Source organism: Lytechinus variegatus, chromosome 13 (assembly GCF_018143015.1).
Source record: "Lytechinus variegatus isolate NC3 chromosome 13, Lvar_3.0, whole genome shotgun sequence".
Classification (NCBI taxonomy): domain Eukaryota; kingdom Metazoa; phylum Echinodermata; class Echinoidea; order Temnopleuroida; family Toxopneustidae; genus Lytechinus; species Lytechinus variegatus.
Window position 1 is genome coordinate 4,546,993 of NC_054752.1, and position 18,311 is coordinate 4,565,303.

General features: G+C 37.2%; 1 protein-coding gene across 8 annotated transcripts in view; it reads right to left on the bottom strand.

Moving 5' to 3' along the window:
* Positions 1–18,311, bottom strand: part of LOC121426935 (dynein heavy chain domain-containing protein 1-like) — a 118,893-nt gene that overhangs the window by 16,273 nt on the left and 84,309 nt on the right. For 5 of the 8 annotated variants that reach the window (XM_041623350.1, XM_041623348.1, XM_041623346.1 and 2 more), the window contains 16 exons: positions 17,781–17,915; positions 17,022–17,152; positions 15,733–15,883; positions 14,354–14,467; positions 13,004–13,084; positions 11,004–11,260; positions 10,428–10,500; positions 8,781–8,923; positions 8,152–8,419; positions 6,408–6,581; positions 5,709–5,866; positions 4,422–4,625; positions 3,580–3,750; positions 1,992–2,087; positions 1,481–1,626; positions 536–809 (listed from right to left, as the gene is read on the bottom strand). In XM_041623350.1, coding sequence (XP_041479284.1) covers positions 536–809; positions 1,481–1,626; positions 1,992–2,087; positions 3,580–3,750; positions 4,422–4,625; positions 5,709–5,866; positions 6,408–6,581; positions 8,152–8,419; positions 8,781–8,923; positions 10,428–10,500; positions 11,004–11,260; positions 13,004–13,084; positions 14,354–14,467; positions 15,733–15,883; positions 17,022–17,152; positions 17,781–17,915 — 2,576 coding nt within the window. The remainder of the gene's footprint in view (positions 1–535; positions 810–1,480; positions 1,627–1,991; positions 2,088–3,579; positions 3,751–4,421; positions 4,626–5,708; positions 5,867–6,407; positions 6,582–8,151; positions 8,420–8,780; positions 8,924–10,427; positions 10,501–11,003; positions 11,261–13,003; positions 13,085–14,353; positions 14,468–15,732; positions 15,884–17,021; positions 17,153–17,780; positions 17,916–18,311) is intronic. The other 3 variants (XM_041623352.1, XM_041623351.1, XM_041623353.1) reach the window with 3 other exon arrangements.

Consider the following 18,311-nt stretch of genomic DNA (forward strand, 5'->3'; position numbering starts at 1 on the left):
GTACTTAAAGCATCTGCCCTACTTAATTATTTCACACATCAGTATTCAAATCAAAGCACCATCTAAAAAAAAAGTACACTGTTTCTGTTTGGATCTCTGCTGGGATGCCCCTAAGAATTGCTTTGAATGCCAGAAAATCATCTGGATGAGACATAATGTACCTCCACACTGTGTTTTCTGTGGCTTATTTAGTTTCAGAGATTAGGTTTTATGTTTGATTTTAACGCACAGATTTCGCATGAGAGCAATTATCGCCAGCAAATCGAGCAAAGTCGAGTTTGGGTCAAAAAATCAATCATAAATCTGGCACTTAATTACTAAATCTGCACTAAACTGCTGATCCACATTTTTCCCCTAAAAAGTTCAAATTGATTTGCTATAGTGGAATTTGATTTAAATGATTATGATTTAAATGATTAAATGATGATTAAAGTAAATTATTGCAAATATTTCTTTGCGAAACCCCCTACGTCACATCTGCAACTGTTTTATACCCAACCCTGTCCAGAATTCAAGAACTGAGAAAGGATCTGACCTCTTGAACTTTGGCCTCCGCTTCCTCAACGCTCTGCAGCTTTGGTCTCATGTTGCGATGGATGACGGCGTAGGCGTAGACAGCGTGCACCCACATGCACAGAGAGCTGGCTGCGACACTGGCCGTCTTGATGACCTCGGGGTCAAAGGTCGGATCCTGGATGAAGAGGATGTTCAGCTTGTGGAAGATGTCGTTGGGGATGGAGGTTTTGTCGTAGAACTCCAGCTCCTGGAAGAAGTTCTTGCGGTTGATGAGGACCTTGCCGTTGGACCAGCTGAATCAATGAGAGCATGATGACAATAATAATAATGATTTAATAACAATAAAAATAGCTGGGTTTATATAATTACATGTAGCAATTTTTGCCTGAGGATACTAAGGGCTGCCAACATTAATAATAATAATAGCTGTATTTATAAAACCCCTTTTGCCGAGGATACAAAGCACTGCTATTATTACCCTGGCTTTGGCTCGAATTAACATCACCGGCGCTCAGTGCATGCAAGGAATTAATCCTGCCGGGTACCCATTCCCCTCACCTGGGTGCAGCACAGTGTGGATAAATTTCTTGCTGAAAGGTGAATATCAGAACCACTAGACCACAACACGCCCGCAACATTACCCTGGGTATAGCTGCGCTGCCTATTATAGGTGGTCAAGCATTCAAGGAATTTCTCCCTACCGAGTACCCATTCACCTCACATGGGTTGAGTGCAGGACAATGTGGGAAAATTTCTTGCTGAAGGAAAACATGTCATGGCAGGGAACCAAACCCACATCCCTCCGATTGAAAGACTTAGAGTCAAAACCACTAGACCTCAACGATCTCAATGAGGGTGTTATGGATACAAATTACACTACACAAATTGCCCATATTACAAGTGATGAGGTTTCTAGTTTGCATTCTGGAAGAAGAAAATGCAGAAAGGTCAAGAAGAGACTTACTCCATCGGCTGCCTGAACATGAGGCATACAGCATTGATGACGTTGATGACCTTGGCTGGTGGAGCATGGAAGGTTCGTAGCTCATTCAGTGCAGCCTTGTCCAGGCTCCGCAAGGCATGGAGTGCTGCCTCATACACTGGATTCACCTGAAGGGATGTTTCACAGAGATTTTTAACTCTTCATGCGTTCACCTGTGAACCCCGTATGTGTTGCATTATTTTAGGGTCTCATTCACATACGTGCCATGAGTCACAGACTCCTAACAATAAAACCTGGCCATATTATTGTTTGTGAGGAGGGTTTTATTGATTTTATCCTCTCCTTTTTCAATGAACTTCCTGGCTGTGATCAGGATGTATTGATTTTTGGGGAAAACTCAACCATTCTGTAATTTGTAAACTGCGATAATCCGTCAATCAGAGTGAAATCCATTCTTTAGTACACTTCACGATAGAAGAAAAAGGTTTTACATGAAAAGCAACCAATTCACTATTTAAGGCAATCATCTTACCTTATCCAGCTCTGCCTGTGCTTCTTTCTTCATATCGTTCAGCGGTTCCTGCAACGCCAGAATGTCCTTTTCATCTTCGGTACAATTACCCCTTGCCTACAGACACAGACGACAAACAATAGTTAGAACTTTGCACAGAAAGATACTCCATGTCTCAATATTCACATTAAATGTTCCAATGCTTCCAAAATCAGGATGTAGACCAGTTGTAAGACCATTACATCAACCATGTATATAATGGACAATTTGTACATTGATTATTAATACATTGTTAAGTATTATGAAGTGTTGCAAGAAACGTGCAATCAATTTCAAGTCCACTATAAGTCCATGAATCAATCACATCTTGCAATTAATCACAAATTTAAGATTGATTGCTTAGCTCCTTCTTGAAACAAGGAATGTAATCAGGGGCCTGTCTTGCTAAGAGTTGCATCGATTCGATCAATCGCAACTATGGAAAGCCAGCAACGTCAACATCTAAAATACATGTTTGTTCAGAATATTTTCTAGAAATGACATATATTCATACATTCACTGCTTTCTTGACAATTCAGTATGCTTCTCTTTGCTTTCAGAGGACATTGTGCAAATTTCCAAAAGAAAAAATTATGACATTGATGGATTTCCATATACTTGAGATTGATCGGATCCATCGTAATTCTTTGTAAGACGGGGCCCGCATTTGCTACACCTAAATGTGACATATCAGTTGGAAAATGGCATTACGCGAATCCTGTGTTTAAAAAATACCCCACCAGCTTATAACACAGGAACTCCATTGCCTTGCGTGTTGTGTCAATGGGAGCTCAGGTGGGGTATTTGAAACCCCAATTTCAGATTTTGGGAGAGCTCTCGTTTAAACTGGGGTGGGGTTCATCTGACTGCTGATAATGCCTTGTGTGTTAGTCAATGGGATCTCAAGTGGGGTATTGACACCCCAATTTCAGTTTTTTGGGAAAGTTGCATTTCTCGCGTTTAAACTGGGGTGGGGTCGATTTAGTGACTGCTGCTGCTGCTGATAAGAGCTGATAACACCGATGCCTGCCACCACAACAGGCTGATAAACAGCATGGAGTGGGATTGCAGCTGTCCTTGTTACGTAATAGTATAAACAAACTCTTCAGAGCTTCCTGGCTGACATTAATCTTGAAAGAATGAATTTGTATTCTATTTGTTTTAGGACATTAGCATATCTAAAAACAATTCGGAATTTAGATGACGATCGACATGAAATTTTGAACGATGCAAAATGACCCACAATTGCCAAAATAACAATAAGTTTTAAAAAATCACCCTCTCTCTCTCTTGCTCTCTCTCTCTCTGCCAGGCCTTATGAAGGTCACTTCTCCTTGGGGGAAGGTGGATTATCTCTGGGAGAGTGCGTGGTTGTTGACTTAAGGATAACCATTCCTTGTTGATATCGGGGGATGGGGGGGGGGGCGAGTGAAAGTAGCTTGGAATTTGAAATTGGGGTGTCAGATGAGATCCATTTTTAAACACAAATTTTCGTAATGGCAAAAAAATATTTGCAATTGATTGCAAATGTATCCTTGCAACACCCCGTAAGAGAGGTTTATTTACTTACATCGGCAAAAATCTGTTCACACTCGTGAACCTCTTCTAAGATCTGTTCCGTGCGTTGTTTAGCCATCTGGTACTCTGGATTGAGGGCCGTGATCTCACCGTGATAATCGGATATGCTGGAAAACGCCTCATTCACCTTCTCTAAAGCCTGTTCATACTTCTTCACATTTGCCTGCAAATAGGTTATGGAGTTAAATCAAAGTCATTACATGGAAGTGTTGTGAACCGTAAACTTTTTGTTTTCTTCGATTATTTTCAATTGGTCTAATGCCAATTCGTCCAATTACCATCTCGTCTACTATAATTTGGTCAACCATCAGCTTGTCCTCTATCTTCAGGGTCTAATTGCCATTTTGTCCATTCACAATTTTGTCTCACAACCAGTTGGTCCAACAGCCGTTCAGTCCACACACCATTTGGCCTATTTGGACTAAGTGTAAATCCGGCAGAATGAATGAAAAGATAATCTCATAATCAACTGGTTATGAGACAAAATGGTCATAGAGGTAGAGGAACTGGTGATTAGAATAACTGATTATTGGACCAAATGGTTATTGAAGCAAATCAACGAAATGTTGATGGATAGAACGGTATTAGATGAAATGAAGGTAGACCATGTGATGAGTAGACGAGTTGGCAATAGACACATTGGCAATTTTTTTAAGCCCTTGTTGAATTTCTTGTTTTCAATCAAGAGCTTATGTACATGTCGGTTACTATTGATCAATTCTGACAAGTTATATATCATTTTAAAGGTTAGGATGTGCTCTTCAAACTCAGTCAAAATCGCAAAATTTGTTTTGGGTAGCACGTCACAAATAAAATGAAAAAAAAATGTCTTACCCTTTCCTCTTTGGTGATTTTGTATGTCAGGTTCTTGAAAAGATCCAAGAAATCCAGATAGTTGCTTGGAGTGAAGAATTTGAACGGTTTGACGTAGAGCCTCTCCGTAGTAGCCGCGGCAGTGGTGTGCACATAGGCCATGGCCTGGCATAGAGCTTCTACTCCACGGTCTTGGAAGTGCGAGGGCCAAGGGAGTCGGATACGCTGAGAAAAAAGTTTTAACAACAATATTCTATCACACTGAAACAGTTAATGAAGCCTTTGGCCTTATTATCAGGTCATAGGTTGGCACAAAATCCTGTAGAGGAAATTAAAATGCTTTGGTGACAACTTGTCTTTAAAGATCCAGGGGTTGAGTTAGTCCTAGGCCACCAAGGCCATGGCCGTTGATGCCCTGTTGACTGGCCTTGAATCCCCCGTCACTCTCCTTGCAGATTTAATGTGTCCTTAATTTTTACCAATTTTGCTGTAATATAAAAATGTTACCTACCACCCCAAAACCACCAATATGTCGCCAGGTCAGCTTCTCTGTAAATAGCCAAAATAGTAATTCAGTTTTGAAAAACCAAAAAAAATAAAAATAGCTTATCGGTCCAGCGAAAGAGCAATTCTTCTGCATCATACTTTGAAAATTTAAAGTCACGAAGTTGAGTAAAAGAAAAGATACAAGAGTTTCTTGGACACTACTTTTTTCGGACTGCTCGGAAGTTTCACTGATATTACACAATATGCACATCTCATGCTTGATTGAACCCTGAACTGTAAACCTTGTTTTCGCATTTTTTTAAAAGCTCTTTCTGAATTTCCTCTGCATTCAATAAAACACTTATGGTTGTTGGTCAATTTTAACATGTATTTCATTTTCAGGCTTAGAATTATCAAGCTCAATAAAATTCTCAATATTCATTTTGGTCGACTTATTGTTGTTTTTTGGGTGGCAGGTCACAAATATACCCAATAAAAAGTGGCCTTAATTTCAGAATATTGAACTCAAAATTATGGCCTGAAGACCACATGTCTTAGGACTCATTTTGAGATTTTCCTATAATTCTACTTCTCATTAGATCACATACACAAAGACAATTGTCTTTCCTTGGGCCTGTCTCATTTTACATTTTCCTGAGAAAAACTCTGACAAAAAAGAAAAAAAAAACTCTGGCAAACAAAATTTTGCCTTTGACATTTTACTTATTTAAAAACTTAATTTTTTTTTATAAAATAATACCCGAGTTTTTGTCTTGTGCAATATCTTTATCTAGACAAGGTTCATTGGGCCAGATACCATACCTTGTCAGTGTAAGCATCCCTGGTAGGAACCTTGAGCCAATGCTGCGCTACTCTTGCTAGTCCTTCCTGAGTCCATGGGAGATAGCTGTCCACGCAGTGGCTGGTCAGTAGGACAGGATACCTCTTCAGCCGATCGGTAAGACTGGTCAGGTTGTGATCTGGAGAAGATGGAGACAATGATAAGCAAGGGATTTATCCACACTGTGCTGCACTAAATGGGGGCCGGACAGGATTCATCCGTCATTCAATGCCTGCATACTTTAAACCTTACTCAACTGGGTGGAGGTCACCTTTATGATTCATTCCAATGAGGTGCTTTTATACTACACCTGGGTGGAGAGTGGCAAATACAGATATATGTCACCAACCTCCCTCTACAACCCATGCTGACAGCCAGGCTATAGCTCAGCCACTCTGATTGGGCATTCAAGCATTCAAAGAATTCCTTCCTACCAGGTGCTTATTCCTATCACATGCTCATTTACCACACCTGGGTGGAGAGTGGCAAATGCAAATAAATGCCACCACTTTCCCTCGACAATCAATGCCGTCAACCAGGCTATAGCTCGGATCAGCTATCCTGATCAGGCATTCAAGCATTCAAAGAATTCCTTCCTACCAAGTGCTTATTCCTACCGCATGCCCATTTACCACACCTGGGTGGAGAGTGGCAAATGCAGATAAACACCACCAACCTACCTTGACAATCCATGCAGACCACCACATGGAGATTCTTCATGATGGTCCTTAGTAATCTCTCTTGGGCCATCTCAAGACGCTGGTTCCTCTGCCCAGGGACGACCTTGGCCCCCGTCAGCATCTGAGAGGCAAAGGACTCGAGCTCCTCACCCGTGAACAGGTCAGGACACGTCCCTACAAATTAAAAGATACAATGATGATAATAGAATATATATTTTGAAGTGCATATAGGTATAACTGGGTGATGTTTGATATTAAAAAAGTTGCTTGAAAAGTTATGCACAACTTGTGCATGTTCTTAGCAGCTGATAAATTAAACTATGAAGATAAATAATGCAGCACTGGAAAAGACAATAGTCGTGTTTGTATCGTGTGTAACTTACAAACAACTGGTTCATTCTCTGTGCGCATTACATAAAAACAAAATATCAAAATCATATTACATGTAGTTAAGAAAATGTATCACAAGAAAATAAATACAATGACAGCGAAGTAATTTTTCAATTATGATGCCAGTAGAATAACATAAAATAGGATAACATGACATAGCCAGAAGATTTGAATAACTGCAACGTGCAAATAAGTTCCAACACAGCATGGACAAAATGCACATGACATTCAGGTTTTTGGGTCTGGAAGGTGATTTGACAATGGGCATTTCTCAAAAATGAAAGACTATAAATTAACATTTTATATTTATAACATCATAACCACATTTCTTGTTTGAGTGAAAGCCTGTGATCACTAAAGAAATTTCATGGAGCGAAGTTTACTTCGCTGAAGTTCTCGCAGTAACAATCACTTTAAAAATACAATCACGTTTGCATGCTACATGTACATTAGAATATACCAAAAATCAGGTATTAATCAATGTTAATATTTCAAACTAAGTAACTAAAGCTTATGATTTTTAATGCAAATAATTGTGCACCTGATATTGCACTGACATGTAAATGAAAAAAAATATATATAAACCCCTCAAAAAAAGTTTTGCAACTCAGTTTTGGGGGATGATATCTGTTTGGTTAATGAAGTATAAAAGATAAAACTGGTTTCATTGGAAAGCTGAATTATTCCTCTTTACAATGACATGCCATTTGCTGTGTTTATGTAATCATGGAATATGCAGTCACCATGAACATTGAGAAAAGTAAGAAGTGAAATGTTGCAAAGTGCATTGATTTCTAACAAGAGTCTCCATTTCTATAGAATTTCCACCATGCAGGCCGGCCGGTGACAGTGAATGCACTCGGTCCATCCTCGAAACAATTGGAAATTCGCTATTGGAAACGACGCATTTTGCAACATTTCATTTCTAACATTGCTGCGTATTATCATGTCTGTGTATTTCATGATAACACTAGCATTACAAATGACACATGATTGTAAAGGAGAATAATCATGCTTTCTAAAGATATCACTTTTACACATGATGATGGCACATTAAGAAATTTATTGGCACTCAAACTTGCAGTTTGAGTTGCAGAACTCAAACATGAAATGGCAACGAATTTTGCAACATTTCATTTTTTACATTGCTGCATATTTATCATGTCTGTGTATTTCATGATAACACAAGCATTACAAATGACACATGATTGTAAAGAGGAATAATCATACTTTCCAATGGTACAACTTTTACATATGATGATGGCTCACAAAGAAATTTATTAGCACTCAAACTTGGGTTGCAGAACTTTTTTGAGGGGTTTATATACCTGCATATGAATACAAACCAACTCACCTTCCTTTATCATGCAGCACAAATCCTCCATTGCTTCTGGACCTACTTCTTCCTTGACCAGCAGGACAGCCGGTCTACCGACCAGTCCGGCCGTTTTGCTGGCTCGCTTCATCTGATTCCGCAGCCTTCGTCGATTCTCAACAGGATCCCTGGTCAGCTGGGGGGTGTAGAGCTTACAACGGGCCATGTAAGAGGCGAGGTGCGTGAGAGAAGAACGTCCGGTGCCGTTGGTCATGCCTATCAACAAGGCATTGGCATTCTCAGAGCCCTTGGAAAGACAGACAATAAATGTCATTTCAATATGGAACATTAAATGGAACATGAGAATTTCTTTCCAGCGAGTTACATATATATGAGATGGGTGGATGAAAAAGGATTTTTCAGTGCGGATCGTCAGGCCTATTAACTAGGTGTTGGCTCTCTCACAGCTGTTGGAAACATAACCAAACAGACAATAAATTTTATTTGAAGATAAAAGATATTTACATAAAACATGTGGATTCTATATACATGTACATGTATTCTATTGACATATATATTGGATTTTTTTTTTATTTTTACGATTCATGTCCTGATTTGTTTTATAAGAAATATTGAAAGAAATGAATCAAGAAACAAATACTACTCACAAGTACTCTAGTCAGTCTGGCGATATGTCGGATGGATTCTGTAAAGAAGACAAGTTCCATCTTTTGTTGGGCTGTTGCATTGTACTGAGCGAGACAGGACTCCAGACCAGCTTGTATCTTGGGCTCGGTGTACTCCACATAGTCTGAACATGGATAGCAAAGTTAAACAATAACAATAATAATAATAAAACATCTTTGGGTTGGCCCTACTTGTAGCTTTTCCTTTTTCCTTCTTTGAAAAAAATACTTTTGATTGTTCATTTTTTATTTGTACCGGTATTTCATTAATTACATTTTTTAATCTCATTTATCTAATTTTGATTTCATTTCTTTTATTCATTTATTTTACATTAATTTTATCTTGGGTTTTAGATTTCATTGTTTCTCTTTTTTCTTGTTTTTTTCTTCTTCTTCTTTTCCAAGAGAATGAAGGTGGAGGGACGTTCTGGCAAGATCAAAGTAGACATGATGGATAAATGAGAACAAAATAATTTTTTCAATCAGAAATTTGAGGGTTAACCAAAAAAGAAATAGGCCATAGGAATAGTGCATCAATGGTGGGAAAACAAGAACACATGATCAAGGCATATTAAACAATTTCATGGCATTACATGAAACTCCCGTTTGGATAAAGACCGCAGTTCAGATTGCAAACTGCGATGTTATACCCTATTTTCCATTTGGATCTCTTAAAAATCATTTCCAAGCCCTTATCACTCGCGCTTGGCCAGGTAATCCAGGGGTAATCCACGCTGTCTCAATTTCACCTCCACAGGCCAGTATATGAGCGTTGAGCAAAGGACTAAAAGATAAACAACAGCTGTGCTTTTACATAAGACTTCTCTGCCTGTAGTAGGACCTTCGGAATGAAATTATTGTATTCGACATTTAATCACATTTTCAAAGGCAAATTGTATTCAGTAATCCAATGTTAGTCCATTTTCAATTTCGAACGAAGAAATCGACCTCGAAATAAGGAAAGCAAGCGAATAAAAAATGATGGCATGTTTTGCAGAAACCGAGCTCTGCGCTGCGCATGCATCCCATCGTGTGTGGCCCCCTGCTGTGACTGTATATGCCGGGCTCTTGTGTTATCTTCGGACCGACGTCAAGAAACAGGTGTTTTGATACTTAAATTGCTTGCTTGGGGCATGTTAGGGTTTGTCGTACTTGGAGAAGAGAATTGAATAGAAGGGAAACCGGGGTATAGTGATCTCAAATGGAAGTTTTTCGTCATGGAGACAAATAACAATGATGTTTAGATTTATTGTGCTCCATATGCTTCATCACTAATGAGACAGAAAATAAAGATCACGGCTCTCACATAGCAAGAGAAATATATTTGGTCTAACATACTCCATACAATCTTTGTGGCAAAACATTATTTTTTCAGTGAAATGCAAGAATATCACACAATGATTTAAAGAAACGATAATACATTCTTGCAAATGTATGTACACACATACCTTCACTGTACCAGAATTCCTTTTTTGTTTTGTTTTGCAAGGTAAATTATGTACATGTTCAATAATGATAAGAAAAATGGGCTCACAAAAATATGAAATTCACAATAGGCATATTGTAAAGGTTCTTTTTTCAAAGAGAAATGGAGTATGAAGGGTTGCATGCAGACTACACGATACTTACTTCCTTCTTTTCCAATTCCAGGGACAAATTTTGCAAAGAGTATTGCACATAAATCTTCTTCTGGATCTTTCAGCTAAAGAAAAAAAAATAGAGTTAAAAATACATGTAGGAGAAATGAACAGGGAGCAATGTTCATGAATGGAGAGAGTACATACATGTATGATTGTATTGTATGGAAGCCTTATAGTTTTATAATTGTACATCTATAACATGATTTAACTGTACATGTACAATTTTTCATACTCGTACATTTATTTTCTGCCATAAAGTCATAGATTTCTCTATTTGCATATTCATTCATTCATTCGTTTGTTTTTTATTATCAATTTATTTTTTCACTAATTCATTTGTTTCTTTAATAATTAACATGTATTTATTTGCAAATATGTTTGCATTCATTCATTCAAATTCTATATCTCTATTAGAGCTAGGGATTACCGATAGCTCTTAATTGATCATACACAATATTGCAGCAGACATTTACATGTACAGTGTATTTGGACAAGACGTGACTCTAATATGTCAGATGACTCTTATAAGATCATGTGACCAATCACATGATGCAGCATCACTCACCTGACTCATCTCAATCAATGGTCCCTTGAAGACATCCTGCTCCTCCTCATTAGCGTCGGTGTGGATCAATCCTGGTTTGAACGTCACCCCTCGCTTCAGTCCCACCCTCGTCTTGCTCTCCTCCCCCTCCTTCTTGATGGCAGGGGGCACCGCGGGCTGGGAGGGGGGCGTGGGATGCAGGGTCTTGATTCTTGGAGGAGGGGGGCAGGGCTGGAACGTCTTCGGGGACTGGGAGGTCTCCGAGTCCGGTGCTAAGTCTACGAGAAACCATTTTCAGGAAATATTGACAACCAAAGTTAGAATTTAAATTGGTTTGAGAGAATATAAACTTACAATATATTGGGGCTTTTTTTTCAGAGCCATAGTAAAAGTACATGTAAAGAATCCAATGATAAAATGACCATGCGTCTTTCGCAGCAATTTTCCTGCAATCCTAATTGTTTTGTGTGTGATGAATGCAAAGATTGCAAGATTCCTTTGTGAAAGATGCCAGTCAAACTTTTGGTAAGGCACTATTAAGCAAGTGCGTCAATTCCAATATTTTTTTCCTATTGAATGCAAGCAACACTGTAATTTTCCATCTCGAAAACATATAATTCAATTCATTTTATTAATGTATGGAGCTTCATTTCACAACCAATCGCCTATAAATGCAACATGGTTTAAGCTTTAATCTTGCAGTGATCACGAATGGAGAATTTGGGGGCTGTTTTGGGTGAAATTGCCCCAAAAACCTGTAATGAGTTTCCCCTGATCCGTGCTCACTAACAGAAAGTGTTGTCACACACACACGACAGAATAGACCTTCCAGTGAGCACCATTTTCATGATAAGAATCAATGGGTACGCACATACATGTAGGGACCCTGTAACATAAAGCTTAGCAATCGATCGTGCGGCTAATTTGTACGATTGATCATGCACTACAATCAATGCAATTATTGATAGAAATCCGCCTTAAGATCGATTGCTAAGCTTTATGTTACAGGTCCAATCGATAATACCAACTTATGGCAACACTGGTTCTTGTCATGAGTGGCACTGAGTTTGAAAGTGTTTGGCGCCCTCATAAGTCTTTAAGATACTGTGGCAGACAGCAACACTTCACTGCAACAAAGTAATACTGCATATCATATATTACTATTTGATATTGATGGGCAATAGAAAAGCGAAGAACACAAGGAAAGCATTTCATGCAAAATGGATATACAGGTACATGTATACAATGTATATGGTTTTACAGGAGGAATCAAGGCACTAGAAGTAATACATGCATGCATATTGGTGAAAAAAGGGAAGGGGTACATGTAGGTGGAGTGTAGAATCCTCCCCCCCCCCCCCCTGTCTACACCTTACCCATAGTGTGATAACATATTCACATTTTCATGTTTGAATAACAACACAAACAAAAAGAGAAATCATTTCCTTATTAAGAAGGGAACCATTCTATAAATTCACTTTGTATTTTGGGGGACTTGTTTTAGCTTGCTGTGAAAAATTCAAAAAGACCTGGGGCCCATTTCATACAGAGTTGCAACTGTTGCAACTTTGCCATTATGGCAATCAATTACCATGGTAACTTGATTTTAATTGGCTGCTGAGCCCTGTTGCCATGGTAGTTGCCATAATGGCAAAGATACAACATTTCTAACTCTATATGAAACAGGTCCATTTGAAGTGAACAGAATACTGTCTGTGTGCATGGGCATGCTGTTGCCTATACCTTTAGGAGGGGGATATTCAAATGAACAAAGATGCTTGAATACTGTAGCTTACACAATGGGTCAGGGTTTTTTTTTTTAAATAAAATCAACTTCCATTTCACATGCTTCAACCCTCGTGACCTCATTGACATAATAATGTACATTTAAATACAAAAATAGAAACTAGACTGAAATCACTTGATCCAATGATGCTTCAAGTATCATACAAATACTAGAACAGTCTCCAGACCAATACGATATTAAATGGAAGACTGCATGGGTAACAGATATAGCTCACCCTTAACTATTGCTGGTACCGGGGCGGGGGTACTGGTAGGCTCGAGTTTCAAATCGAGAGGCACATCCAATGAGCTGACAGCTTTAATAGCAAACATGCATGAATGAAGGAAATAATGAGAGAAGGGGTTATATAATGAGCGAAGGAGTTTATATATTTAGTATGAATGTAGAAGTCATACAAAGAGCAGGGTGAGAGTACAATGAAGCGACAGCACTTTTTAAAGAGAAAGAGCAAGGGGGCAGGGTGTCTAAAATATCAATTTCATTCTCATTCACATCAAAGTTGAAAAAAATCTTTAATTGCAAATATCTTTTGATATGCACTTATACTGAATAAGCTGGAATTGCAAATGAAGTTTTATTGTAAAATTTGATATTGCATAACCTAATTTATCATTAAAGAACATTTTGCTTGAAGCATGGCTGATGATGTTAATGGATTTAATAGTTTCTTTTTGTCATGAGAAGCCTTTATGTAAATTATTTCACCATAGTTCCTTAGATATGCCACCATGTTCCTATTTTCCATCACATCTTTTAAACAGTATCACTTAAAATGTCATCTTGCATCTTTTGAACAATACCACCCAAAATACCATCTTGCATCTAAAATAAAAGATGCCATGTATCAGGAATTGTAAAGTCATTATCATAATCGCAATTTTCCTTTTATTAATTTGCTTCATCCCTTTTTTTGGGGGGGAGGAGTGGGTGGGGGGTAAAGCGAGTTTAAATACAATGAATCTACTGTAAAATCTACGGGCAAAAAACATAGATTCAAATCATGCAATTCATACATTCATGCAATCCATTTTTTAAAAAAAAGGCATGGCATGGCATGGGAAATATTCAAGAGGAAAATAATGAAAATGATACCTAATAAAAGTTGCCAATATAGAAAAATGACATCACAGTTAATACTTGATGAGAACAAATATACAAGTCAGATTGAATTCAGATGCCTTGAAATGCTACTTTTAATTGAATAGCCATTGAATCCAATATATATTTAACAATTCTGAGAATGAAATACTGTGATATGCGCTATACCAGGAGTCTTTATTATCATTACCGGTACTATTATGATTAAAGATTATGATTATGATTAAAGACAAAAATTATGAAACATAGAATTACTTGAATTTATTTGAAATTTACGAAAACATCCTCAGACCACTTGGCAATTGAATTCTCTGATTAACATTAGTTATTCTCCAAAAAGCTCCCATAGAGAAAGGTTTTAAAACATACTTTCATGAAACGAATAACAGAATATGAGAATTAGAAAGGTCCCAATGTCACCCATGCAAAGTGCAAATCACTGAAATGAATAAAAAGTGGAACAGACCTGATGCGATGCTGATTTCTGATTCGGCATCAAATCCAGCTGGGCCTTCACCATTCGTATCAAGAGGGGTGTCATTGTGAGGAAGTGGGAGGGGCGGGGTGCTTGTTTCAAACACTACACACGACATAAGAATCACATTGACAGCCAAACAGAATGCATGGCAGGAGATTTGAAAGAAGAGTGGAAGGGGAGAAAGGGTAATTTAAAAAAAGAAAAAAAAGAAGATGAAGACCAATAAATGAGAATGAAGAAATATAAGAAAAAGATGAAGAACAGTAAATGGGACAAGAATATAACAAAAAAAAAAAGAAAATGGATCAAAGAAGGTGAATGCAAAAATGAAAATTTGAAGTGAAGAGATTTGTGGTAAAAGGATGAAAAAGATGGATAAGGAGGAAGCGGGGGGGGACATGAAGGAGAAAATATTTTTTGATAAATGTAGAGATCACAAATGACATGGAGACAAGGAGATAGAATAGGAAGTAAAGCAAAAGGCGGGAAAACATGATTATGAAATTCAGGATATATGCAAGTGGGTATGATATACACCAATCATTTTCATGCAAGTACAAAGAACGATGTATCAATCAATGCACGTTTGTGTAATTTCTGGATATAGGGAGCATGTATGCGATGATATACATCTAAGGAAAAAACAGCCAAACCTATCCAATGGCACACAATTAAAATTTCATTCAAATATATCTGTGAAGCACATGTAAACAATTCCTACTAATCGTAATCACACATTGGTATATATTCAAATTTGGAGAGTGATGTATATATTTAAATTTCATATAATATGATACTCAAATATGGAACTTAAGAAAGAGAGAAAGAGGAAAGATAGCAAACATTTTCAAAGTAAAAGTAAGAGTCTTCTGATAAACATGAGAAAAAAGGCTATTCTCCAAAGAGAAACTACAAAACAATATTAAAAGGAAAACCACCACCGATTAACTTGTGTTTTTGAATGAAGAAGTGCTACCTGTGTCCATCAAATGAAATGTGAAGTTATAACATATATAGAAAGAATAATCAAATTCAGCCATCTTAACAATATGTACTGAAAATCAATAATCATTACTTTAAATAAAATATTGCCATTCCCCTTGAATTTTAGAGCATTTCAATTGCACTTCAATGTCACTAAAGCAAAAAATAGCGATAAAAAAAATCAAAATTTTGAGTCAAATGCAAGATTGTTAAAATTTCTTATTATATATAGTGCTTTCAGCCATTTAAGAAATGTTACAAATAATTTTGAAACATATTTCAAAACATAAAAAGAATCATGATTATGCCAGCCCTAAAAATGATAACAAGAATGGGATGAATATGAAACGTTTTCAAATGAGATAAGTTTGAACGGAAAATACCTCCTTGGTCGCCATCCCCGTCAGCTATAGCCCCCTCTTGAGTTTCTTCAGCATCATCTGTCACTGTGTTCATGGTAGGTGTAGGGGAGGCTGGCAAGGGAGGGGTAGCCTGTTGGCTAGAGCTATCCTGATCTTCACTTGCTTCAGTTCCCTTTCATGAAAAAAAAAAAAAAAAATAGCTTTAGTATTTCTTAACAGATTATTCTTCGATGTTAACCCAACCTTCATGACAAACTTTTGCAGTTTCGGTTTATTCCTAAATGCTAGCGTAATTCTTACACAGGATATGATTAAAAAGATACAAATACAGCATACGGGGAGGGGGTTAGGTGATGCCATTCCTGAAATGAAGCTGTTAAACTTATGCTAATTAAGGCTTCATTTTCCTCAAACCTTCAAGATTCAAGATTTTATTAGAACAAATGATTGCAGCTTGTTACAGCTGAATTGGCAAATGTTTTACAAAATTGCATAAAAATGCACATAAAATCAACAAAAAGCAATGTTACAAAAGAATCAAGAAATTACAAAACTAATCATGGTAAAATCATTATAATAATGAAGAAGTGATCTTAGCTTTGGAAAGCTTTGAAAAAGTACATATGTTGGAAAAATGATTTACTCCTAAAATATAAAATTATTGTGATGTAATAAACTTTAAACATTAAAGCAATATTGACTGGCCTCGGGGCGATACAAATTATATCGCCCGAGTCATCGAAGAGGGTGATATCAATTTAGTGAAGGCGATATATGTCCTTTCGCCCCCAGGCCAGTCAATATTGCTATTATTAACCAAATCAGACATCTAGAGTAAACACCGTTAAAATTTAGATATTTTAAAGTTTAAGAATGGGAATCTAGTTTGTCATGTTGAACATACTGGGCTTCAGAACTTTACCATTGTGACGTTATTGAAATGAAGCAGTATCCGGCGTTGTCTCAACTTGATTAATATTGTGACATATAGCACTGCGCGGTTCAAGGACGCGTACAAAAACGCGTAGAATACGCGGATGTTAGCTCTGCCTTGTTGCCTGCTACATTTCCAAGCATTTTCTCATTGAATTTCTTGAGCAGGCAATAAATTGGGCCCGTGGATAAAAAATTAGAAATTTATTGACCGGCCATTTGTTTGACCCCAGTCTTAAGCAGGCAACAATGTATCAAAGTTGCCCTGCTCAGATGTCTGATACGGTTAATAATATGTTTTACTAACTTTCTGCTATATTTTCATGGTCAGGGTCCCGGGGTCAGGGTGAACTTCAGCTTAAATATGGGTCACATACCTCACATACTTTGTCCGGAGTCGAGATGGGAATGGGCATGGGAGGTGGACTTGGTCTATGTTTCTTGGGAGGGCCTCCACAGAAGAAAGTCTGGATGACATCTTCTAGGGTATTTCGAAACCAGAATTGGTCTGTAGAAATTGAAAAATGAATGAAATAAATAGCATAAGGATTACAGATAGTAGTAATGTTAACAGACTGTATCATTTTCAATTTGAAAAGTGAAATTTTCAAATGAAAAAAATGAATGAATTAACATTTCTCTCTATAGAAAATAACAAATAATGCATAGATCTTGTAAATAACTAAATGAATTATTAATAAACAAATATAACCAAATAAATAACTCATTAACTAAATAACTTAATGAATGGACGGAAGGAAGGAAGGAAGGAAGGAAGGAAGGAAGGAAGGAAGGAAGAAGAAAGAAAGAAAGAAAGAAAGAAAGAAAGAAAGAAAGAAAGAAAGAAAGAAAGAAAGAAAGAAAGAAAGAAAGAAAGAAAGAAAGAAAGAAAGAAAGAAAGAAAGAAAGAAAGAAAGAAAGAAAGAAAGAAAGAAAGAAAGAAAGAAAGAAAGAAAGAAAGAAAGAAAGAAAGAAAGAAAGAAAGAAAGAAAGAAAGAAAGATCAAATGAACAAATAAAGTGAATAACTAGATAAACTGCAAGCAATCCATCAAACAATTTTAAAACTTAAAACTTAATAAATCAATAAGTAAATAAATACATAAACAAAACAAATCACATATTTAAACATCTCACCATCTGTTGACACTATCCTATCATAGTATGTTCTACAAGCCTCATGACACCACAGTCTAATAATGGTTCTCATCATAGGAGGGGGTCCTTCCTTCTGAAGTTTCTCTGTCCTACCTCTCCGGCTTCTGTTCGTACCTGGAGGGGGGGGGCATTGGTGAAGAAGAGAGATATCTGTTAGTTTGTATTCCGATATAAAAGGATTACATGAATAAAAATAGAAATGATCCGCTTTTATATAGCGCTTAATACATTGGAACAACCTGTCTAAGCGCTTTACAGATATCATTACCCCGGTCATCCGATTCATTCAGTCATTACCACACACAATGTGTGCACATCCTCCACTCCCTGGGGAGTATTCCAGTCAGTCGCCGGTGAGGAGCACACAGTACTGGACAAGTTGCAATTACTTTCATATCCTACCAGGTACCCATGAAAATATTACATTACATCAATATTAAAAGATAAAAAACAACATGAATTAGAAATGCATATTCAAATGCAAATCATATTTTAAAATAAGATCCACAT